This window comes from Lynx rufus, unplaced genomic scaffold, assembly GCF_022079265.1.
Source record: "Lynx rufus isolate CCGP_SWC_20201006 ecotype Redwood Valley unplaced genomic scaffold, mLynRuf1.p SCAF_9, whole genome shotgun sequence".
In the NCBI taxonomy this organism is placed as follows: Eukaryota; Metazoa; Chordata; class Mammalia; order Carnivora; family Felidae; genus Lynx; species Lynx rufus.
The window spans coordinates 56364402-56390629 of NW_025814897.1; the positions used below are offsets into that span (position 1 = coordinate 56364402).

The window sequence follows — 26228 nt, forward strand, 5'->3', positions numbered from 1 at the left end:
CTAAGCCAGGCAGGTGCCCCTCAACAAATAGTAGTTTCTTAAAGGTTAGAATCAATGTAGAATCTGAAACCACACCAAAATAGTTTTCACATCTGTTACATTAAAATCTATTTTTTTCTTTTCTTTTCTTTCTTTCTTTCTTTTTTTTTTCTTTGCACTTTAAAGAGACCTTTGCCCACACATGATTTCACAGCATCATACACTGGTCACTTTGAAGATCTTGGCTAACTAGTTATATAGGTTTTAAATGTTGACACATTCATTATACAATATTTAAAAATGACATTTGTTAAATACCACTACCAATCTCATCAAAAACATCCTTAGGAATGGAAAGCTATCAATCTCATGGGGGCAAACAAAAGTTTTCCAAATACTGATTCTCATTTAAAATCTTAAATTTTATCATCAGCTGATTTCCTTTGAGAGGCTCACTTCATTCATTTTTGAAAGAGTATTTTAAAAATATCTAAGTCTGTATAGTTTGTTGATTGAGTTATTCTTTCAAGTAAAGATGGTGTTCCATGAAAAAATCAGGTAGTTTAGTTATTAGCAACTCAACTGCACAAGTCCTTTTCTTGAAACACCATTATACTTCAGCTTGCAGCAGAAGTGCTTTATATATATTTCCCTTTCCATCACATAGAATACTGAAAAGATATGTACTCAAGGGTCAAGATTTCATATAATTTTTTTAAATTTTTTTTTTTTTTGAACGTTTATTTATTTTTGGGACAGAGAGAGACAGAGCATGAACGGGGGAGGGGCAGAGAGAGAGGGAGACACAGAATCGGAAACAGGCTCCAGGCTCTGAGCCATCAGCCCAGAGCCCGACGCGGGGCTCGAACTCACGGACCGCGAGATCGTGACCTGGCTGAAGTCGGACGCTTAACCGACTGCGCCACCCAGGCGCCCCAAGATTTCATATAATTAATAATAATACTGCTTCACCAATGGCATTCTTAAATGCAACTGGCTTTTTTTTTTTTTTTTAAGCTAAGTGTGTCGAAAATGTCCCCTTTTCTTATTTTAGGCCAACATGTTCACTTATGTTCTATATCCTATTTCCTTTCCCCTTCTCTAAGACTATTCCTTCAAGTATCCCTTTTTTAAATCTTGTATTGATAATCTGTTTCTATCTGATCACTCTCATCAGCATATAAACACGGCCTGATATTTCCCATCTTAAAAAACAAGCAACTCCACATTCCCACAAAGCAAACATTAAAAAGCAACAAAAGACCTTCCCTTAACCCAGGTCTTTTCCAGTTACGAGCCCATTTATCTATCTCATTTCACAGAACACACGTCAGAAGAGTGTCTACAATCAATGTCACTTCTTCACTTCCTATGCACTCTTCAACACACCTACTGATCTACTGAAACTGCTCGTCAACGACGTCCACATTCCCAAGTCTGCTGGCTACTTCATCTTACAGCAGGATTTCACATAGTGGATTACTCCTCCCTTCTAGAAATTTACTTCTCTTAGTTTCCACATGATGACTTTCTCCTGTGTTTCTCCCTACCTGATTAGTCATTCCCCTTAGTCTTTGCTACTGCTTCTTCCTCCACCCAACTTCTAAATGTGATTTCCCAGAACCAAATCCCATTCTGTGTTTCTGTCCATACTTGGGTCTCTCTCTTTTGAGCTCTGCATTCTCTTCCTGCTTGATATTATCTGGTTCCATGGATTTAAATATCATCTTTATATTGATGACTTCCAAATTTTTATCTCCACTACTGGCCTCCCCGCCCCGAGTTCTGGCCCCAAATACCCTGTTGCCTACTTGATGAATCTACTTGGATTTCTAGAGGATAACTCAAACTTAACAATTCCAAAGCAGAACTTTTGGTTTCCCTAGCCCCATCTCCTAGACTCCTCCCTATCTCGATAAATGGCATTTTCATGCATCCAGTTGCTCATACAAGAACCCTAGCAGTCCCTCTTGATTAGTCCTTTTCCCTCAATTCCCACATTCAATCCATTCGCTCATCTCCCATGACATGATTTATTACTTTTTATTAAGATATAATTGACATAAAATATTCTATTAGTCTCACGTGTACAACATAATGATTTGATACATGTAATACTGCAAAATTACCATCACAATTAGTCTAGTCATCCATCACAATACAGTTACACATTTTTCTTCTTAGGGTGAGAACTTTTAAGATGCATGGACAGTCTCTGACTTACGATGGTTTGACTTATGATTTTTCTATGGAGTGGGTCATGGATAGTGTGAAAGTGATGCACATTCATTAGAAACCATAGTTCTAAGTCTGAATTTTGATCTCTTCCCAGGCTTGTGATACGATCCTCTCTCACGATGCTGGGCAGCGGCACAGAGCACAACTGATACACTTACAACCATTTTGTCCCCATACAACCATTCTGTTTGTCTCTTTCAGTCTTCAATAATTGCATGAAATATTCAATACTTTATTACAAAATGGGCTTTGTATGAGATGATTTTGCCCAACTGTAGGCTAATGTAAGTGTTCTGAGCACGTTTAAGGTAGGCTGGGCTAAGCTATGACATTCAGTGGGTTAGGTGTATTAAATAAGTTTTCAGCATGGTATTTTCAACTTACAATGAGTTTAATCAGGGCATAGGCCAATCATAAGTCAAGAAAGATTTGTACTTTCTTAGCAATTTTAAATATATAATAGAGTATTATTAGCTATGGTCACCATGCTTATATCCCCAGGATTTATAACTAGAAGTTTTACCTTTTGACCATTTTCAGTCATTTTACCTACCTCTTAAACCACCACCCGCCCTCCCCCCCCCCCCCAACATACCTCTGGCAACCAGCAAACATTCTCTGTACCTGAGTTTGATCTTTGTTTGAAGATTCCATATAGGGGTGCCTGGGGGGCTCAGTCAGGTAAGCATCTGACTTCAGCTCAGGTCATGATCTCACAGTCGTGAGTTCAAGCCCCACATTGAGCTCTGTGCTGACAGTTCAGAGTTTGGAGCCTACTTCGGATTCTGTGTCTCCCTCTCTCTCTGTCCCTCCCCTACTCACACTCTGTGTCTCTCTCAAAAATAAGCATTAAAAAATTTAAAAAAAATAAAAAAGTTTCCACATATAAATGAGATCCTTTGGTATTTGTCTTTCTCTACCTGACTTGTTTCACTTAGCACAATGCCCTCAAGGTCCATCCACTTGTTGCAAATGGCACGATTTCTTTCTTTTATCAATGTCTGAATAATTTTCCAGAGTGTGGTGTGTGTGAACACATGCTACATTTTCTTTATCCATTCATCCCCTGATGGACATTTAGGTTGTTTTCATGTCTTGGCTACTGTAAATAATGCTACAATGAATATGTAAATGAAGGTAAGGTAAATTTCCCTTGGTTAGTGACCCACAGTGGAATTGCTAGATTATATGGTAGTTCTACTTTGAATTTTTTGAGGAACCTCCATATTGTTTTCCATTCTGGCCGCACCAGTTTACATTTCTGCCAACAGTGCACAAGGGTTTCATTTTCTCCGTATCCTCACCAACATTTGCTAATTCTTGTCTTTTTGATAATAGTGAGGTGATATCTCATTGTAGTTTTGATTTGCATTTCCCTGATGATTACTGATGTTTAGCACCACCCATCATATATTTTAAAACTGTTCAATTCTCTCCATCTCTATCCCTACTATCCCAGTCCAAACTACCACCAACCCTCATCAGGTCTTTTGAAATAGCCCTCTAAGTAGTACCTTACTTCTCTCCCTCTCTCTCTCTTTTTTTTCAAGTTTATTTATTTATTTTGAGAGAGAGAGCATGAACAGGGAAGGGGCAGAGAGAGAGAGAGAGAGAAAGAGAGAGAGAAGCCCAAGTAGGCTCTGCACCACCCAATATGGGGCTCAAACCCACAAGTCGTGAGATCATGACTCGAGCTAGAGTCTGACACCTAACCGACTGAGCCATCCAGGCACCCCAGTGGTAACTTACTACTATTCTAGCTCTCCATAATCCTTGATAGCAGCTAGGGCAACCTTTGAAAAAATAAATCAAATCAAGTCCCTTTCCTACTTAAATTATTCAATGGCTTCCCTTTATATTTAAGACAAAACTGAAACTCTTTATAATCTCTAAGGCCTTATATGATATGCTTCCTGGCTACCTCTCCCCTTATTTACTATACTCGTATCACATTGGCTATCTACCTTTCTTTGAAAACAACGAGCTCTTGCCTACATCAGGGCTTCTGCACAAACTGCTCCACTGTTTCCTAGCTCTTTGCATGTCTGATTCCTTGTCAGCTCCATGTCTTAGCTCAGTATCACTTTCTCAGTAAGGCTTATTTGACAACATTATCTAGAGCAAGTCCCTTTCCAGGTACTTCCCATTATATTGCCTAATTGATTTCGGTTACAGCACTTAACCACAATCTAAAATTATTTTGTTTACTGTCTGTCTCTTTCCATTAGCTTGTAAGTTTAATGATGTAGGTTCCTTTCTTTTTTAAAAATAGCTTTATTGTAATATATAATTCACCCATCTAAAGGATATAATTCAATGGTTTTTAATATATTAATTTTTAAAGCTGTGGTAAAATATATTGAGTAAAATGTGTCATTTTAACCATTTTTAGGTGTAGAACATAGGCTCATAATTACATTCACAATGTTCTGTAACTACCAACACCATCTTCATCCAAAATTTTTTCATCACCCCAAACAGAAACTGTAGCCATTAAGTAATAACTCCCATTCCCCCCTCCCCCCAACCCGCCGCTCCTGGTCTCTATGCATTCTGTCTCTATGCACTTGCCTATTCCAGATAATTCATGTAAGTGGAACCATACAATATTTGTGCTTTTGTGTCTGGCTTATTTATGAGGCAGGGATCTTGTATGTCTCATGCACTGCTCTCTCAGTTGAGACTCAGAATATACAGTACACGGTAAAAGTGTGACAAAATACTTGTTGAATCAATTCATCAATCTTAAGGAAGTCATGATTTTTCTGGATCTCAGTTTCTTAACTGTGTGATGATGCTGTATCACCATGCATTCATTCATTCATTCAACATCTTTTGAGACTTTATAGTGTTTGAAGCATTGGGCTTACTAATAGAAATATCATAATGTACAAAACAGTTGCCTCTACTCAATGAACATTCAGTCCCTTTCCTATCTGAGAATGTCACCTTCTTTGATTTGTGTGCACTTTTAGGATGGAAATACAGTTGACCACTGAACAAGGCAGGGGGTCAGGGATGCCGACTGCCGACACAGTTGAAAAATCCATCTACCTTTTGATTCCCCAAAACTTAACTACTAATAGCCTACTATCGACTGGAAGGCTTACCAATAACATAAGCAGTTGATTAACGCATATTCTACTGTCCTTACTGAAAAAAAATCCATATATAAGTGGACCCTCATGGTTCACATCCATGTTGTTTAAGGGTCAACTGTACACAGAACAATGAAGTATATGGAAGTAAGGGAATCTCTGACACACCTGTCGGAATATGTGATCCTAACCGGAATGACAGATGTCAACAGCCATACTGTCTTCAAACTCACTTAACATTAGCTGCCCTTTTCACTTTGTAGGGCGATAATGAGGGTCATATGGGTGTGTGTGTGTGTGTGTGTGTGTGTGTGTGTGTGTGTGTTTCAAACTATAAAACTCTCCATTAATTTAAGGCAAAAGCATTGTAATTTTTTTATTTACTACTGTTTATGCTCTGGAAACTGAAAGCAAACTACTGTGCTATACACAAATTCTAACACAATGTACTTATAAACTCACTGACAATTATGGCAGAACCTGGTATTTTATTTTATTTTATTTTATTTTATTTTATTTTATTTTATTTTATTTTATTTTATTATTTTTAGAGACAAAGAGAGAGAGAGAGAGAGAGAGGGAGAGACAAAGCACACACAACAGGGGAGAGGGGCAGAGGGGGACAGAGAGAATCTTATGCAGGCTCCATACTCAGCAAGGAGCCCAACAAAGGGCTTGATCCCACGACTCTGCGATCATGATCTGAGCTGATATGAAGAGTTGGACGCTCAACTGACTGAGCCACCCAGGGGCCCCAGAACCTGTTTTTTTTAACTAATGATGATTTTACTGTGCTTGAATTTTGCCAGGCCTGTTCCTACAGGGTTACACGTTAACCAACAAAGGAAGCTATTTCCAGACAAAGGGGCTGACACGTGAAAAATATTACTAAATGGTACTAAAACCAAGACATTTTGCTTTATTCACTTTCAAAGCCCAGCACAGAACACACACACATACCTTTAGACCGCAATGACAGGAAGAGGGCAAACAGGCCATACCAATCCTCTCAGCAATTCAAACAACACTTGAGGATTTCTACTTGAAGGCCTGTCTTTCTAAGCTTGTGCTTTCAAAACGGGCTGGACTGATCCCAAATACTGAAGTAACAAATATTACTAAATTCTGTCATTTCCTCTACCAAAAAAGTGATTTTACTACTACTTCTGGTTGTGATGAAAGGTCCTATTGACTATTCAAATCCTCAACCAAGTTATGGATGCGGTATTAAATGACTTCACTCCTTTTTCTCTGGCACTTTAACATATGCCAATGCTTTCATCCACCTCCACTAACGTGGCTTATAAATTACTGAGGTGGGGCCATTTTAATAGTATGATTTGTTCACATCTCTAGAGATGGGGTATAAATGAGGCTGGCTGAGAAGACAAACTCTCCTTTGACAACATGTATTAGTATGTATGTAAAGAAAAAGAAATCTTTAAAAAGGTGGCAATATTTTACTGATAGAATACAGGTTAGGGGCCAAACTAATTAATGGCCCTTTGATTTGTTACAAATTGAAACGTAATAAAATGATGGCATTAAAGCCAAAGACAAAATGAAACATTCTCAGAGAAACAGTTAAAGATGAAACACATAGAGTTGAACCAAAAAAAGGTTAAAGGTCACAAATTTGCTAAAAGTTTCTTTCTAAATTGTCAGAAGAAGCTTCCTGAATGCACTCTGAAACCTAAGAAAATCTGTTTATAAAAAGCGTATTGTCACCTCCTTTTAAAACTGCCACAACAGTGAAGAAAAAACATCAGAGAGCAAGATGCCTTCTCTCTCAGGATTTAAAGTAATTAACGTATCAATCTTAAATGCACACATAGTGTAATCTCTCAAATTTTCAACAAGACTATTAAATTGCAGAGGATACAAAATAACTGGAAGTAACCCATATTTTAAACAGATGAATAAAGCTAGTTCAGCATGCTTGTGGACTCAGTTCACTTAAGAGTAAAATCAGAGGCTTCCTGAGAAGTGCTGCAAAGTGAGGACTGAACAGGACTAGGGATGAGAGTCTGAGATAAAGGGCTGACTTTCCCAAATTTTCCACTGTATACAGTCAGCCTCCAACTTTGTCAAAGTAAATTGGGCTATTCCTAACACCTCTTTATACCATCTATAGGCATTCCTATTGGGCCCAGAGAAGTAATTAAATGTGCGTATGCTTGCATGGGTATGTACGTGTGCACATGTGTATGTGTGTGTGTGTGTGTGTGTGTGTGTGTGTGTGTGTGCGTGTGTGTATGTGTGTCTGCAGCTGAGATTTATGAGGAAATCCAGGAGTACGTTTCACCTGGAATCTTCCAACAGACGTTGGACCTTAGGGTGTAGGTAGTTAGAGCAAGAAACAGAAAACACGTCAAGGAGAGAGTGACCTCTGAATTCAGACCAAAACTTAGTTCTACCAACCTTCCTGGCATTCTGACCCCCAGACTCTGGACTCTAGTATCCATGTGCCCCTTTCCACATGGCTGACTTCACCTGGAGGTACCCTCTAATTTACTTAGACCTCTTCTCCCTTAATGCACTCTTAGGCCACTTCTGACCAGTTCTGTCTAAGCATTGCTTTTTTCATAGTATAATGACTATAATCAGTAGCATAAAACAGCCTTGGAATTAAAGTGCTATTTTTTTTTTTTTTTAAGTAGGGTTCATGCCCAATGTGGGACTTGAACTCATGACCTGAGATCAAGAGTCCCATGCTCCACCAACTGAGCCAGCCAGGCACTCCTGAAGTCCCATGTCTTAGACTAAGATACGTTAGTATCCAAAAATGGAGAGAGGGAACGCATCAGGTGTGGGAAGAATAGCACATGGAAAGATGAGTCACAGGCCAGACACTGCGAGCAAGGCTGCCTACCTGGAGTAAAGAATGGGCCGAAACAGCAATAATAATAAAGCGGTATGGCTGAGAGGGCAATGAGTATGAGCTTATGAAGAAAATGATTAACTGAGGACTGCAAACTAGAAATTTGATCCATTATCAAAAGGGTAGGAATCTAAATAAAAAATTAAAAAAAAAACACTAAACTGATACTGAATGAGGGGAAGAAAGGCAAAGAATGACACCATATGGAGGAATGATTCTAGATCTGTCAGGAATGAATAAGGGAGCTGTTCATTGAGTCTTTAGATTCATATGGATAAAAGGCAACCTTTTAAAACAAATCCATCACAAACCTTGTTGCTTCCTTAAAAAAAAAAGTCTGAGGATACAGATGATAATGTCTTTAAGTGACAGCCAAACCGTGGATACTGATCCATATGATATTCTAATTGGAAGGATGTCCAAATAAAAACAAAGCACTGAAGGTGATCTTCCTTTACAACTGGAAAATTTATGGAACGTCTACCTCGTGAAGTTTAGTCAAGTATGCCAAAGAAATGTTGTGCATTTCTTTCAGAAAAATGCAGACTGAAGCATCTGTTAGTCTTTCTACAGCATATGGAAAGACATTATTTAAATGAGGTACTAACTGGCCTGATGTTAAGAGAGCCACAAAAGCCCCAGATGGGTTGGAAGGACCACATGGTTGGTCTTTCTTTTTGGTTCCTGCATAGTAAGGTGAGGAGACCATTGAAGGCTGGCCAAAGGCACTAAAACTTACTCCATAAACAACTCCCAATGCAAAATGAGTCCCTAAAAGTGGTCTAAGAGAAGAAAGTGATCTAAGAGAAGAAAGCTATGTGCAAAGGTACAGAGGCAAAAAGATATAAACCCACACATTCAAGTATAGTGTACCAGCAGGTAACAACTCAGTAAAGGGTTTCTGAGTTTAGTAGGAGGATTTCAATTTGTATCCACTGCTTCTCAGTAGTATTTAGAATGACATAAAATAAAACTGTAGCCAAAAAAGAATTTTGCGTTATCACTGTAACTGCTTAAATAGAACAGTGAACTGTAGTACTTATTTATAAAGAAAGAAGGTTAGCAATCCAAGGAAGTAGGTTGTATATGAGAAGTAGAGAAGGACAGAAGTTACTTACTTACCTGTGCTATATTTTTGTTCAGAAGATAGACACCATAATCAAATTGTAACTTCTCCCCTCCTTTTGGATATAATGGAAACCTAAAAAAAAAAAAAAAAAAAATTAAGCAGGATCAGATCTTTTCCAAAGTTTGAGTAAAACAACCTCCAAGTTATTGACAAAGGTAGAAGTTCCTTGAATAAGGCATAAGTATCTGAAGACTTGAACTAAATTCCTTATAGGTGTTGCAATCTATTACCTTATTATCTTCATAGTTAGTCAAATCAGATCAATGGTTGCTTTGTTTAAAAAAACAAAAAACTGAGTAGATCATGCAATAAGGGACTAATATATAAAAAAGTGACCCACTAACCCCAAGGAGTTGAGGCCACTGTGTTTCATATTTACATATCACAAATTTACCATGCCAAAATTAAGATCCTACAAGTTTTTTCCTCTAATACATTGGATCTGACATCTCAGCTTCTACTATATGGGAAAAGAAGATTAAGGGGAAAAAATCAGACTTGAAAGCAATATATAAGATTTCTGCTTCTTGAAAGGTGGCCAGTCAAATCGACAGTACTAATAGAAGTGAAAATTCACCAAAAATTCATTCACGCCCACATGGGTGACTATTTGGGTGTTACTTCTCCAAAGCAATATATACTCATGCCACAGAGCTCTCCTAAGACTTTAACCTGACTTACTGAAATAACAAAGGCATGAGATCTGTGGATCTTTATCAAGATGATGAGTTATTTTAGAGAATAAGTTTCCCCATTTCCTTTTTCCTATCCCTGCAAACTAAGCATACATTTTTTTCCCTCGGAAGTAAATACACAAATCCAGATCAATCACAACTTAGGGTCAAGAAGAAAACTTCACCTTCCTGAGTTTGGCAATATATGATTATTCTCAAAAATAAAATAATCCTACTGAAATGAATGGAAGGTAACAATTAGTGGATATTCTCAAAGGTACATTCCATAAAGTTTGCTGGATATTGTTTTCCAGAAAATATAAACGAAACAGAATTAAAAAATCTTTATATTAAATTCTTGAGAGTTGTTGATTACATACAGTTTCTAAAAGGTAAATTTGTTGTGCTATAAAATTATAGGCACTGACAGGGCTCCTGGGTCGCTCAGTCAGTTAAGCGTCTGACTTTGGCTCAGGTCATGATCTCGCGATTTGCGAGTTCAAGCCCCGCATCGGGCTCTGCTGACAGCTTGGAGCCTGGAGCCTGCTTTGGATTCTGTGTCTCCCTCTCTCTCTCCTCCTCCCCTTCTCGTGCTCTGTCTCTCTCTCTCTCAAAAATAAATAAACATTAAAAAAAATTTAAATTATAGGCACTGGGGAATGAGCAAGGTCATGAACTGTCTTTATTCTCTAGTAAGGGAACACCAAATGCTTCATACATCCATTAAGAACATACAGCTCTGTATTTATGGAAGCAGTAAAAAATAAACTAGGAATGTGGTGTGGCCCTAAATGGAGATACATAAAAATGACAGCAAATTCAGGATAAACAAAAGTGCAACACCAGGCTTTCACAGTGCGTCTGGGAATCATCCAAATTTGTATGAGGAAGCTTGCAAAGGAACTACCTAACTGCAAAGACATAACACCATGGGGGCCCTCTGGAAGGAACCTACTAGAGTTCCAAAGCACTGTACTATGTAGTTGTTATTCTATAAGGCTATCTGCACAGCTCTCCAAGCCTACGTGTATCTCTACTTTCAATTTATAAATACAGAAACTATTTCAAATGTTAGAAGAGTACACTGACTGAAATAAGTATCATTGAAAACCAGGTCTCCAAATTCCTAAAAAATGGATCTCACAACATCAACTTTATCACTTCATTGGGACTTCTTTATAGAAAGTCACAAGGTGTGCACGTAACATTAAAACAAATCTGAAGAGTAACTGAAGCCCAAGGTCAAACAGTGCAATTGTAAGACAGATCAAACATGAGGACAGAGTTCACATCTTATATTGCTTTCAAATTCTTAAGAGGTCACTTCAAGTTGAACAGTATAGCAGCTTATAATTACTACACATTCATCTCACTTTGCAAAAGTACATAGATTTATAGATCTATTAAGCAATCTAGAAAAATGAAATCCATTTTAATGGGTAAAACCTATTACCATCAGGACGGAAGATACAAATCAAAGGCATCTTAATTCAGTACAGACAGAGAATCACATTAGCAACTGTAGAAGGTTTAGTAAGAATGTGGTCATTCAAGTACAACTAGAAAAATGTCCTTAGTGTCAAAAATAGGATTCATTAAAGGGGGGGTATTACATTAAATAACTGGAGGAAGAACTTTATATTTCCTATTATAAAACTTACAGAAAAGGCAACTAAAATGATCGATATGAAATACATTTCAAATTCAACTGTATTTCCAAACTGTTCGAAAAATTCACTGACTCTACATGGTATGTATCAATGAATTAGAAAGCATAAATAGATTATGTGTGGAGATGATTTGGAGCTCTTGAGTACACAGTAATTTCAGTATGAATAAAGAGCCATGGCATGACTACCAAAAAGCTATTGTGATCCCAGGTTGTATTAACAGAAACAAAGCAGATTATTAGGAAACATGCTACTGGCAAATACTGGTTCAGACTATACTGAGAGATCTGTGTTTAGTTCTGGGAGTTAATGTCGGTTTTGGTTTTGTTTTTTTAATATAAGCATGTGGATAAATAATTTGCAACTTTCTTATAGGTTTTGCAACAATCTCATTTGACTATAAAAAGCATGCAGTGAAGTAGAGTGGTCCAGTGTTTTTGTTATTTATAAGAAAACTGATTTGCCTTGATCATCTACTTAGCGGAAGAGACATGACCTGAGTATTAGGTCTTCAATGATAAATTCAGTATTCTTTCTACTCACCTCTGAGTGCTTCAGAGAAGCAGCACCACCAAGATAATTACGAGAATGCGAGCTATGGTTCTGAGACAAACGGCTAAAGGAACCAGAGGTGTTCAGTCTGGAGCAGAGAAGTCTCAGAGAAAACAAACGAAGGGCTTTCTGAGAGATAAAGAGATGTTTTTGTTCTCATGGTTTCAGACGGGGAGAACTGAAGTCAATGGTAAAAGTTACAGGAAAACTGACTTCAGCCCAGAGTTAGTCAAAATCCAAAAGATCTTGGGTAGAGGCAGCCAGTTAGGAGCTGGGCAACAAATAACGGACAGATACTCAGAGGGCCTAACAGGCCGCATGGTGGCCCCCCAAAAGTATGTCCATATCCAAATCCTGTGAATGTGATTTGGAAAAAGGGCTGCAATTAAGTTAAGGATTCTAAGATGACAACATCCTCAATTATTTGGGCGGGCCCTATAGCCAATAAATGTCTGTACAAGGGACACACAGAGGAAGAGACACAGAGAAGGTGGTCATATGAAGATGGAGGCAGAAATTAGTTACACGGCCACAGGCCAAGGAATACCTGGAGCCACTAGAAGCTGGAAAAGGCAAGGAAAGATTCTCCCCTAGAGCCTTTGAAGGGAGTGTAACCTTGCTGACACCTTACTTTTGGAATTCTGGCCTCCAGACCTATGAGAGAGTAACTTTCTGCTGTTTTAAGCCAGCAGGTCTGGGATAATTTGTCATAGCAGCCCCAGAAAATGACAAGGGAGGATGGATCAAACACTGGGTGACTCATTAGACTGGATGAAATACACCTCCTTCATCTCCAAGATTCTATAATATTGAATATGCAAAAGTAAATACACTTAATATAACTTCATCCTTCCTTCAGGAGCCATGAAAATATAATGCCAAAGAGTCATCATGATGGGCAATAGCTAAGGCTACAAAGTAGATCTACTGAAGTGCAAGTAAATGGAATGAAAAGAAAAAGATTCACATGTATGGTCTTTATATGTGTTGTGTATGCATGTATACACAAAGAATCTCACAGAATTTAGAAAAAAATTGTGAAAGAAAGTGATTTTGAATCATTCTTACTTTAAAAAGACACAAATGTGGGGCACCTGGGTGGCTCAGTTGGTTAAGTAAGTGTCCAACTTCAGCTCAGGTCATGATCTCATGGTTTGTGGGTTTGAGCCCTGTGTCGGGCTCTGTGCTGACAGCTCAGAGCCTGGAGCCTGCTTTGGAATCTTTGTCTCACTCTCTCTCTGCCCCTCCCCCACTTGTGCTCTGTCTCTCTCTCTCTCTCTCTCTCTCTCTCTCAAAAATAAATAAAAGTAAAAAAAAAAAAAAAAAAAAAGATACAACTGTTATAAGCACTACCCTCTCCTCCCCAACCTAGACATTTTTATAAAGGACTCCCAATTGGTGATAGTTTCCTGCCTTCACTTTCAAAGTCCCACATCAAATTCTAGTCATGGACACTCCAGCTACTCTGTGAGAATAAACTGCAGGGGAGCAAGAGGAAACATGGAGACCCACTACAGTAAAAATCCAGGCAAAAGAGCGTGCTTTAAATCTCAACTGGGGATGAGGATATGGCTATAGTTAATTCAAATTTTTTACTGTGCATATTAAGATCACTTTTGCTCAATGCATTTGTAGAACATGTGACAATACATACTCAGTATGTTTTGAGGCCGTAACTTTACTTCAAACTAACATGCTTTTTCCTGTCCAGATTAGTTTTCTACCATCACTCTTCCCGGTTACTCAGGCTTAGAATGACATTTAATTTTTACCCACCTTCTTTGTCTTTTATACCTGCGATGATTCACCAAGTCAACAAATCATTTTTCCTATGAAACATTCTTATCTCTCCATTCCACTGCCACTCTGGAAAACTCTTTGTTGTTGCATGCATTGTAGGATGTTTTAACAGCGTTCCTGTCTACTCACTAGAAGCCAGTATTATTCTTTACCCATTTAAGTACAACCTTTTTTTTCCCCTTTAAGTTTATTTATTTATTTTTTGAGAGAGGGCGAGAGGGGAAGGGCAGAGAGAGAAAGAGAGAAAGAAAATCCCAAGCAGGCTCCACACTGTCAGCGCAGAGCCCGACGTGGGGCTCAAACTCACAAACTCTTGTGCTCAAACCCACAAACTGTGAGATTATGACCTGAGCCAAAACCAAGAGTTGAACACTTAACTAACTGAACCACCCAGGTGCCCCATAAGTACAACCTTTTTATCACGTCACTTCTCAGCCCTGCTTCCTAATCATTGTCTTCAATTTCCACTCCTCTCCTCAGCTTTCGGGGCCTAAGTGATCTGACCTGTCTGCCTGACTTATGTGCAGCCTTATTTTGCTCACGTGGTTTTCTCCATCTCATGAGGTTTGGAGAAGGTGAGACCAGCTTGTTGCGGTAATGTAGGTGAGAGATCATGGTTGCTTGGACGAAGGCAACAGTATTAGATATGGCAACAACGAGACCAATTTGGAAGGCTTTTAGGAAATAAAATCATAAAGATTTGGTGATGGCTTGAAGTGAAGAGTGATGTAGAGGGAGGGATCATGCGTTAACTCTTAATGTCTGTTTTGCCGAACCAAATGGAAGGTTGATCAAATGGTAGAACAACTTGAATAAAGAAATGTAACAGAACTGCTGAGCACTACTGGAAGTCCAGAAGTGGTAATTAATCATGAGTTTATAACGGTGCTATCGTGTGACTTTCTCTACACATCTGCTTGGATGCGGCAAGTACAGAGAAAATGGATGGCAGGGCTGTAAAGATGACAAAAAACAACAGGGAGCAAGACAAAAGTGTTACTAAAATAATGGGCCATAATATCTAAACTGGAAAAAAGGGGCCAGGGTCTGAAGGTCACCAAGAGGAGCGATGAACAAGTGGCTGAACCAATGAGCTGAAGGAGAGGAAGTAGTCATCAGAGAGCAAGATGCCTGAATCAGATTTTGGATGCGAACTGAAATGATGACGTGATTTGGAGTGAACCATGGGAGTAAATGAAAACAAAGAAATGCAAGAGTTCATTGGTGACAAAGATCAAGAAAATGAGAGAGCCGGGTGTTCGATGGCTCATCCACTTGGGTGTTAAGTGACTTACAATAGCAATACTTTGAATAAAGAGAGTGTTTCTCTTTCCTGTGTTCTCTGTCTCCTCCGTTTCTCAGTTGCCAAAATAGAAGAGTAAGGGCACTGTAATTGAGAGATGGGTAGGGGACAGAGTGGCGTAGTTGAAGGGCATATGTCTCAAAGGAGAAGTGTTCTTGGATGTTTACTTTACCGACAGAATAGAGAAGTAAGAATCTAGAAAAAGCAATGAGAAGCAAGAACACCCTGACCTCACCTCCTCAATCTGAATACCCAGCATATAAGAAAATGGATAATTACCAGTGAAAAGGCTACAGAAAAAGTGGAGTCCTCACTGAAAATTCAGGTGCAGCAAGAAGTGGGCTGCGCTGTAAGAGCCTGAAGATATGGGAGAGCTTATTGATTAGACAGATGCATTTCCAGAGGGTGCAGCTGAAGGACTGCAGATCGAGGAAGTAGAGGGCATTTTGAGGATGATGGAGATGAAAATAAAAGCTTCTTTTATGTAAGTTCAAATGTCAATTTATTTCTTTGTTTTTTTTTTTTAATTTAAAACTTTTTTTACTGATAGTAAAAGGTTCTGAGGCGTTTTGGTGAGAAGCTGAGTTATTCCGATTTGATGGTTTCTATTTTCTCTGTGAAAGCAGAAATGAGGCAATTTATCAGGAATGAAAGGGAAAATCGGCAACGGGGAAAAAGGAGAGAGGGTTTGCTGTGGTCATGTGGCAGGAGAGCCAGGTATCTAGGATGCAGTAGAGCAACTGTGATGGATGAACGTGAATACAAAGTGCTAACCAATCTTCCCAATTGTTTGATTTTTTCCCTAGCAGCTAAGTGGATTAGAGGTAAGAGCGATGAGATAGGGGCATGTAGGATACTGACAAGAGAGAAGCTATGAGTAAGGAGCTACTAAGGTAGAAGAGTAAAGGTAGTGGCCTATCAAGGGCAGGATGGGGGGGCAGTCTATAAAGGGGTATAATATATGTAGTGACATTTTATTTTTGGGATAGAGAGAGAGGGAGCACGCGTGCATGCACGCCAGTGGGGGAGGGGCAGAGAGACAGGAGGACAGAAGATCCAAAGCGGGCTCCGTGATGACAGCACAGAGCCTGACGTGTGGCTCGAATTCACGAACTGTGAGATCATGACTAGCTGAGTCAGACACTCAACCGACTGAGCCACCCAGGCACCCCTGTAGCGACTTTTTAAATGATCATAAAATAGATCAAAAATTGGTCCTCATTTTATTATCACTAGGAGCCAATAAAATCTAAACACTGTCAATGATAAATATTCCTCCCATAAAAAAATCTTTTGTTGGTCTAGTTTCTAAACAATTTCTGCAGGGACGGTTTCATCTCAATGTATCTGCAAGTTTCAAATCGGGATATTTTCCTTATTTACACTCTAATAAACATTATATCTATATGGAAGTTAGTTCAGAGAGCTCCCAGTCATACAGTCAGCCCAGCTAAGTGCACTGAGCTACACATTTCCACTCCTACATTTTGAATGGTCTAGAATGTTCTGGGCACAGTTTGTGTCTCCAAACTGTTCCGTGTTACGTATTCCTGTGTTTAAACGGTAGATTCAAAATAAACAATGATGGCAGTGTGTAATTTTTTTCTGCATTATCTTTTTTCCAGTGTAGAGTTTTAGATAAGGTTATTCCGATACAAAAATACTGCATTTGGCCTTAAACAAGGTACAGTGATATACAAACCTTTAAAATTGTTCCTTGAAGATGAACACCCCAAAACTGTGTTCAATAAAATAGCAAATATATACATTTTTTTCAATCAAAGACAATTTTCTGCTTTTCTTTTTTTGCATTATTATTTCATTTCATGATCATTACTAAACATAACTTTATCATTCAGAAACAGTATTAAAAATGACCCACTCCAAGTGCCAAAAACACTAGGTACATGCCACTGAGAAATGATTTATTTTTTTATATATCTTAATGCATTTTTTTTATGTGAGGAAGAGAGACAGTGAGAAAGAGAGAGAGAGAGAGAGAGAGAGAGAGAGAGAGAATCTTAAGCAGCTCCACACTCAGCATGGAGCCTGACACGGGGCTCAATCCCACAACCTTGGGATCATAACCTGAGCCGAAATCAAGAGCTGGACGCTCAGCTGCCTGGGCCACCCAGGTATCCCAAGAAATGATTTTAAATTGACATCAGGATACACAGAGGATACCACCTGCTCTAGACCCAAAGATATGGGCAGTGTGAGACAAGAAACAGTCTCCCATTAAGAAGGCTCTAGGGTAAGTGAAACTTTTAGGAGAGAGTCACTTATTTTACGTGTATCCAGCAGTTGTCTATTCAGTGGTTTATCTTAGTTGCATACACAATAATATGGTAGAGGGGTTGAAGACTTGAGTTTATTACAAGCATTGAAGAGGGGTTTCAGAAAGCAAAGAGGAAATATCTAGGAAGTAAGGACAGTGATAATAAATTAGAGGAGAAGCAGCAAACAGATACTAGAATGTAGAACTCATTCATGGGTAGAAGTGATCAAAGTCCTTATAAGAGAATGAGAAGAGTGATTTTTCCTCCTCCTCCTCTAGGGGGAGAAAAAGGAGAGAGATTATATAATAGGAGATCACATATGCCAGTCAAAAGAGATGACATTTGATATGACAGGTAATAAGATGCCATCATAGGTTTTTAAAGGAGAAATCATGTAATGAAAAGATTTACATCAGATTATTTTCTTTGCCAATATTAAATATAGTTCTTTAGAGCTGTACTAAAAAGAGAATGGAATTTCAGGGAAATAGAATTCCAAATAATTTCAGTAAGAAGGTTAAAAATAATCCCTATTTTTTTTTACTTGGTAAGCAGCAGGGTTGTGGAAACTGTTAAAGAACTCAATATCAATTTCCTTGCAGAAACCTTCCAGTTTTTCCACACCCTTTTGGTAACTGTTGAAAAACAGTCTACAGGCAAATTTCAGTGAACAGAACAAAATTAAAGGATGGAAACCATGTCTTTTTTAATAGTCGATTTTATAAAATAAAAATTCTGCCAAGTAAATCAAAATCACATTCCACAACATTAACAGCCATCTTGTATTTGCCCAAGTTTAACAGCACCTGTTTCCCACAAAATCTGTAAATGTTAAAAAAAAAAAAAAACAACCCACAAAATCCTACAATTAAACATGCAAGGTGCATGAACCCACTATACTTGGTAATGCCAGAAGATTTTTCCATCTGGAACATGGATTTGGAAGAAAGACCATTCGCCATTTTAAATTTCTAAAGACAACTTCCCGAAGTGTGCACATAATGTAGGTTTGTTGAAATACATCAGTGCACCTAATGGCACGTTCTCTGTAAACCACTTCTTTATCAGCGCTGGGAACATAACAGGTACTCAATGTTTTGTATCAAAATTATTTATTTAGTTAGAGTACCTATTTCCAGGTGGGGGGAGGAGGAGGAGAAAAATAGAAGGGGGATATAAGGCTCTGGAAGTCAGAGAGGCATTGGCTCAGATTCCAGCTTTGCTACTTAGAGTGTGAATTTAGGCATACTGCTCTGAACCTGTTTCCAAATCTCTAAAATGGGTTTAATAATACCAATCTTCCAGGACTGCTGTGAAAACTGAATTAAAAAATCTAAGAGCCGACACAGTTACTAGGATACAGCGGGCATTCAATTATTATTATTACTGTGCCTTATTTTCTGGCCTCACCTATCTCACACCTATTTTTTTTTAAGCTTATTTATTTATTTTGAGAGAGGAGAGTGAGAGCGGGGGCAAGGCAGAGAGAGAGGGGAAGAGGGAATCCCAAGCAGGCTCTGTGTTGTCAGCAAAGAGCCTGACACGGATCTCACGAACCAGGAGATCATAACCTGAGCCTACATCAAGAGCTGGATGATCAACCAACAAAGTCACCCAGGTGCCCATCCCACACCTATTTCTAAGTCTCACAATGGGAGATACCATATTTTATCCATTTTTCTCCCTCCTGAAATCACAAAATATTCTTATACACTTGGTACTTCCTACTCTGTATCTTAGTTGCTTACACAAAAGTCTTATTTTCTCTATTGGACTATAAATTCCTTGAGGACATAAGTGTTAAGCTCAAAGTCTTAGCCACAGTAAGTATTTGACAAATATCTGTAAATAAATGAATAAAGAATAAATTTAAAAATTAATTAAATATCGGGGTGCCTAGGTGGCACAGTCAGCTAAGTGTCCGACTTGATTTCAGCTCAGGTCATGATCTCACAGTTCATGAGATAGAGCCCACTTGGGATTCTCTCTCCCTCTCTCTGCCCCTCCCTGCTCTCTCTCTCTCTCTCTTTCAAAATAAATAAATAAACATCTTAAAAATTAAATATTGAAAAAATGAGTATCTAAGTGATATACAGTCCTTTAAAAAAAAAAGATTTTAGGATTTAGAAATATTTTCATCATTCTTTCTTAACCTTAATATACCTAGACAGCCAGTTCCTATTTTTAGAAGGTGCTTTGAACTCTGCTCAAAAGAAAAATTCTTTGGTGGGAAGGAAATTTCAAGTTACAGAATGGTGTTTACTGTGGATTAATATGAGCCAGTGCCCTCCAGCACTAGAGTAAAAGAGCCAGTGAGCACAACCAATACAACAGCAATCAATACCGATGCTGATGTTGGACTGGGTTTACTGAGTATATACTGTGCATGAGGTATCCGATTTAGTATATATTATCCATACAATACAACTGTCCTACAGGCATACTGAGGTGTCCACGGTCACACAGTCTTTCTTAACATTCAACGACAACCACCAAATCCCACTCTATTCCACCTCACCCCTGCCCAGAGTTTGGATTAGTTACGTTCGCACAGAACCCTGTGTGCTAACACAGTACCTTTTATTTATTTATTTATTTTTTTTTTAATTTTTTTTTTTCAACGTTTATTTATTTTTGGGACAGAGAGAGACAGAGCATGAACGGGGGAGGGGCAGAGAGAGAGGGAGACACAGAATCGGAAACAGGCTCCAGGCTCTGAGCCATCAGCCCAGAGCCTGATGCGGGGCTCGAACTCACGGACCGCGAGATCGTGACCTGGCTGAAGTCGGACGCTTAACCGACTGCGCCACCCAGGCGCCCCAACACAGTACCTTTTAATTGTAGCAATTGTATTTGCTTGATTATTCCTTTGACTCTTTCATAAGAATGAAAACTGTGAGGCTGAGTCTTAATACTGTACCCCAGTTCCTAGAGCACAGCATCTGGAATATATTTACTTGTGGAATGGACAGAGAATGAATGTATCCGTGGAGTGGTAGACTTACGATTCCAACCCATGCCTGTTGGACTCCTAATCCTATGCTTTCAATTCTACACCGTTCTCCCCCTCTAGTAATAAACCCATTTTGTAAATCTGTATTATTTTGTAAACTTCATTTATTCAAGACTTCTATAAAATGTGTGGGACTTCTTCATCTCACAAATCAGATGTTCATGAACCAAATTATTACCAAATTCATCAACTGAATGAATAAGCTGGATAAGCTGGCACCTTGAAAACCGCCAAATCTAGCTTTTACATGACAACATTTTGGGTTTACAGCTAAGTCGAAAAGGCAGAGATTGTTAACACCAATAACTACAGACCTCGTTAAAACCCAAAATGTAACTTCCGAAGTCCTAGTAACAATATTACATATATTTATTACTTTGGGGATTTATATATAAAGAAAAGTAGATAAAAATATGGAAATAAACCCGTAAGTTTTTAAAAATATCCACTTAATTTCACTAAACTGATTTTTTCAATAATTGTGTACATAAACTTGTCAACCACTTAAGTTTTAAAGGTTAATTTTAGATCATTTATCATAAAGCCTAAACACTTCTACCCGCTTTCTAGATGTCAAAGTTCAAATTACAAACATAAGTTAACTAAAGTCCGTTTTCTAAAATGAATATGAGTTCTAGGAATTCCATATATTTAGAATATATTTGAGAAAGGCCTATTTCAATTCTGAAATTGCAAAAGGATTTGCTTCAACTTGTCATTTGACCCAATTTCAGAGCACAAAAAGGCAATTTAGTGGCCCCTAAAAGTCATTCTATTTAAGAATGGATTTTACAGGAGGAGGAAACTCCAAGGATCATTGGTGTGACAGCAACCTCTGCTAACATCTAGGTTGTCATAATCAATCTGCTTTAATTATCAACAAGTTTTCCCCATTTCTGACCAGTCATTTAGAGCTGACCTCTGACAAGTACTTACAAGTCATTGAAATCTCATTTTATTTTATAGCCTCATATTTGTTATTGGGCTAATCTTTACCTGTTCTACATCACACAACAGCTTAAATATTTGAATGGCCCAGCAATAAATTTCCATGGTCCCCCTGGGTCAGTCAGATGTTAGCTGTTAAGTAAAGCTAAAAGGATCTATGCTTCATAAATTTCCTTCAGGGTCCACATTTGCTCTTACAGGCTGGGCTTTCAAGCCCAAACATCTTTATAGCTACGTGCAGTGATTTATTAACTCCTCCTTGTTTTTATCCAAAAAGATCAATCACATATGTATCAATAAGCTGGTGTGCTGGTGACTGCTTTTTATTGTACATATAACCACCTGCCTTTAATACAAACTCGAGTCTAAAGCTTTTGTAAGCGCTTGCCGGATTTTAACAACTTTCACCTGTTTCTAATTTGGTATAAAACATATGGTTTAGCTCTGCTATTTACTTCTAAGTCAGCCTTTCCTCTTATGGACCCAACAATATAAAACAAATCCAGAGCATACAAAGCTAAATTTGGAGGATGTTTCTTACACACACACACACACACACACACACACACGCACACACACTTGCCCAATTACTTCTCAAGAGCACTTCTGACAAATAACAGGAATAAGTTATTTTACAGTTATGAAATTCTTACATTTCTTTGCAAACAATTAGATATGTCCTACATCACTCTCAAGGGTTCTAAGAATTACGTCCAAACTGCAAAAATGACTGTTTAAATCTCAGGAACTCAAAAAAGGTAACAGCCGTATCTAGCTGCCTGTGAGGTCAGGGAAGAAAGTTCCTATCTTTACATTCCAGGAATCCACATCTGGCCAGGTGAAAGCAAGATTTTTCCTCCTTCCCTTATCCTTCTGTAAATTAGACCAAAAGTTTAAGAGGCAGGGTGCCAGCAGAGAGAGAACTACCACCTAACCCAGCACAGTAAAGTCCATGCTGAAATTAAGAGTGTCTGGGTGATAGGGCAGGGAGGAGTAAATCCTCGGGAAAAAATGACTAATAGAAATGTCTAGGAAAGGCAGCGAAGTCAACACAGCCTCCCACTGCTCTACCAGACTTCTTTCCTACACACATTTACTTTTCCAGTCACGGTGGGGCCTGACAACCCTGGTCACAGCTGGCATTTAATCTCCCATTCAAATTCCTCTCATCCTTTGAGGCCCAATGCAAAACCTCTATCTACCCACGGCTTTCCTGAGTCCCGGATCAGAACTGATGGTGCTTCTGTAAGACGTATCGGTATTTATCCACAATTTGGGAGCTTTGTTTTCTAATCACATGTTTACATGCCTCTCTCTCGTACAATGACCTAGCAGGCATTGAATAAATGTTCACTGAATTGTATTAAATTGGTTGACAAATAAAAATGTTTTGTATAAATGAAGCACACAAAAATTAATGTTTATTTTTATCTAAATAATATTTGTACATGGTTTAAAAAGTCGAATTGCTCTACAAACCTGATAGTAAAAACATCACTTGACATGCTTATTAGCTAACACCTTCACTCTACATCAATTCCTAGACCCAGAGCCAGTTACTCTCAACACTTTAAGCTGCTTTTTCCCCTTGGTATTTACCCAAAATACATCTAGTTAATAACTTATATTCTTGTCTCTTGATTCTATGGTTTAAAGAATAATCTACTGACAACCTACTGGGGAAAATGAGGGTTTAGCTCTTTTACATGTTGCTTCCCCATCTTGTCCCCAAACACTACACTTCTCCTTCCTTCCATTCTCTCAACAGGGTCAACACCACAATTTTTGGTTAAATCAATATGCAACATAATGGCATCATAACCACGGAATTATTATTTTGAGCTAAAGCAAACAATGTATAATATTTATATCTTCCTTCTTTTAAACTTGGCTTTTCCTGGAGTTAATAACCATCCAGTTTGTTCATCTGTTAAATTTATTGATGTATACCTCTCATGAATTCATTCCCGGATTCCCTGGAAGTAAGGAAAATTCCCTCTCAATATAGTTAAATATATCAGATGCTCTATTCGTTTCAACTGTTTCTTGGAGTCCTTCATCTTTCTGCTCACTAGGCCAGTTGAAAAGCTGACCTACAATTTCCCTTCACCATCATCCTGAGATCCCTTTGTTTCTCTGCTGTGTTGGATCCCTCCGTTTCCTTGAATGATGAGTTCCTTTTACTTGGTTTATTCCCTTGTACTAATACAGCACATCTTCCAGGAGCTCCCTAGGAAAGGTGTGTAGGGAGATTTTTTTAAAGGACTTTGAAGTCTGTAAAGTCTTTTTTCTTGTCTTACATTTGATTGATAGTTTGACAGATATACACATCTAAATTATAGGAAAAATTTCCCCACAGTATCTTGAGGGCACTCTTCCACTGTTTTGTAGTTTTCAGTGCTGCCTTTGAGCAGTCATACATTATAATTCCTATTCCTTTGTATGTATTTATCCCCTTTTGCAAGCTTTCAGAATCTTCACTTTACCTCCAGCATCTCAACATATCACAGGGTTGGACACTCAGTGCATTCCTTCAATCTGAAATCCAGCCTTTCAATTATTGGAATTTTTCTCACATTGTTTCTTGGATAATTTTCTACACTCTGTTCTCTCTGTTCCCTTTCTGTACACACCTCTCTAACCTCCTTCCTCTCAGAAGAAACATATTTCTCAGTCTCTTGTGGAGGTTGGAGAATGTGAAAGTTTTTATAGGAGGAAAGAGTGCTCATTTTCCTAATGGTTGAGTAATGACTGACACTCCAACAACCATCTTGTACAATGAAGGCCACACCCTAGGAATGGCAGAGCAGAGAGCTTAAAGGAGCCTGGATTTTCTGAAGCTTTTATGGAACTGCCATTCCAGCCCTGGATTACCGATCCCTGGATTTTTATGTGTGTTAATAAAATTTTATATGTTTAAAGTCATTGTTAATTTGAGGTTTCCATTACATACAAACCCCAAACTGTTACTATTTCCCTAGATTGAAGCTTGGAAAGTGACTTGACCAAGATTAGAGTGAGAAGGAGGAGAGCTAACTCAGGTCTTCCACCGAGGCTGATGCATACTCACCTAATCCTACTTTGCTTTTGCCTTATTGCACTTCGCAGATACTGTATGTTTTTTGTTTTTGTTTGTTTGCTTTGTTTTACAAATTGAAGGTTTGTGGCAATGATGTGATGAATAAGTGTACTGGACCATTTTTCCAGCAGCATTTGCTCACTGTGTGTCTCTGTGTCACATTTGGGTAATTTGTGTAATATTTCAAACCTTTTCGATATTACTATATGTGTTACGGTGATGTGTGATCAGTGATTACAACTCACTGAAAGCTCAGATGATGGTTAGCATTTCTAGCAATTAAGTTTTAAAATTAAGGTATATACATTGTTTTTGTAAACATAATGCTATTGCACAAGTAACAGACTACAGTATAGTGTAAACATAACTTTCATATGCACTGGGAAACCAAAATATTCATTTGACTTGCTTTATTACGGTATTTGCTTTATTGCAGTGGTCTGGACTGACAGTTTCTCTGAGGTATGCCTAAACTTTCAACTGCAATTGGCGTTCTTCAAATTATTACATCCTAGAACCAGAAACACATATATGTCATAATTTACGAACTGAGTACAATTGCTATTCAAATACAGAATAATATAACTTAGGGGTCAGAGTTCTGATCACTCTTCCACCAGCGGTAACAATAATTTGTTTTATGAATTTTACTTAGGCAAATGATGAGAACGAACATGTTTTTAAAATCACACAAAACTGGGTGCCTGCGTGGCTCATTCAGTTGAGCGTCCAACTCTTGATTTTGGCTCGGGTCATGATCTCATGATGAATTCATGAGACCCACATCAGGGCCTGCACTGACAGTGTGAAGCCTGCCTGGGATTCTCCCTCTCTCTCTGCTCCACCCCCACCCCCCAGGTGTGTGTGTGCGTGTGTGTGTGGGGGGGGGGTGTCTAAAATAAATAAATAAAAATTTTAAATAAATAAATACAACCATGCAAAATATGGTTATGTAGGTTTTTCATCCAATTTGGATATAGTGTTGGAGTGATTAATTTCAAATGTAGACATACGGATGGGGCACCTGGGTGGCTCAGTTAGTTGGTTGGGCGTCCGACTTTGGCTCAGGTCATGATCTCAGGGCTTGTGAGTTCAAGCCCTGCGTTGGGCTCTGTGCTGACAGCTCAGAGCCTGGAGCCTGCTTTGGATTCTGCGTCTCCTCTCTCTCTGCCCCTCCCCAACTTGTGCTCCGTGTCTCTATGTGTCTCAAAACATAAGTAAATGTAAAAAAAAATTTTTTTAATAAAAAATAAAAATAAATAAAATGTAGACATATGGGAAGTTATCCTATAGAACACTGAAGACACATACCAATATATTAAGATGCTCTTTACAAGCAAAAACCCAAAAACCAAAACCACAGTGATTTCAAATATAAGTCCCAAGCTGAATGTCACAGTTGCTTACACACAGTAAAAGCCCAGTTAGTATTTATTAAATGAATACAAATTGGTTCTTGATCATTTGCTAAGAAACATTTCCCAGCTACCCCTCAAATGACAATCATCATTCCCACACCTTTGTTCCTGATGCTTATACAATTCATCTGTCACTTTTACTTCCTTTTTATTTTTAAAGATTTTTT

The 26228-nt window shown here is 38.4% G+C and overlaps 1 protein-coding gene across 2 annotated transcripts in view; it reads right to left on the bottom strand.

Annotated features, from left to right (window-relative positions):
- Positions 1 to 26228, bottom strand: part of UVRAG (UV radiation resistance associated) — a 295530-nt gene that overhangs the window by 70862 nt on the left and 198440 nt on the right. For both annotated transcript variants that reach the window (XM_047071234.1, XM_047071233.1), the window contains exon 13: positions 9319 to 9397. In XM_047071234.1, the coding sequence (XP_046927190.1) occupies positions 9319 to 9397 (79 nt within the window). The remainder of the gene's footprint in view (positions 1 to 9318; positions 9398 to 26228) is intronic.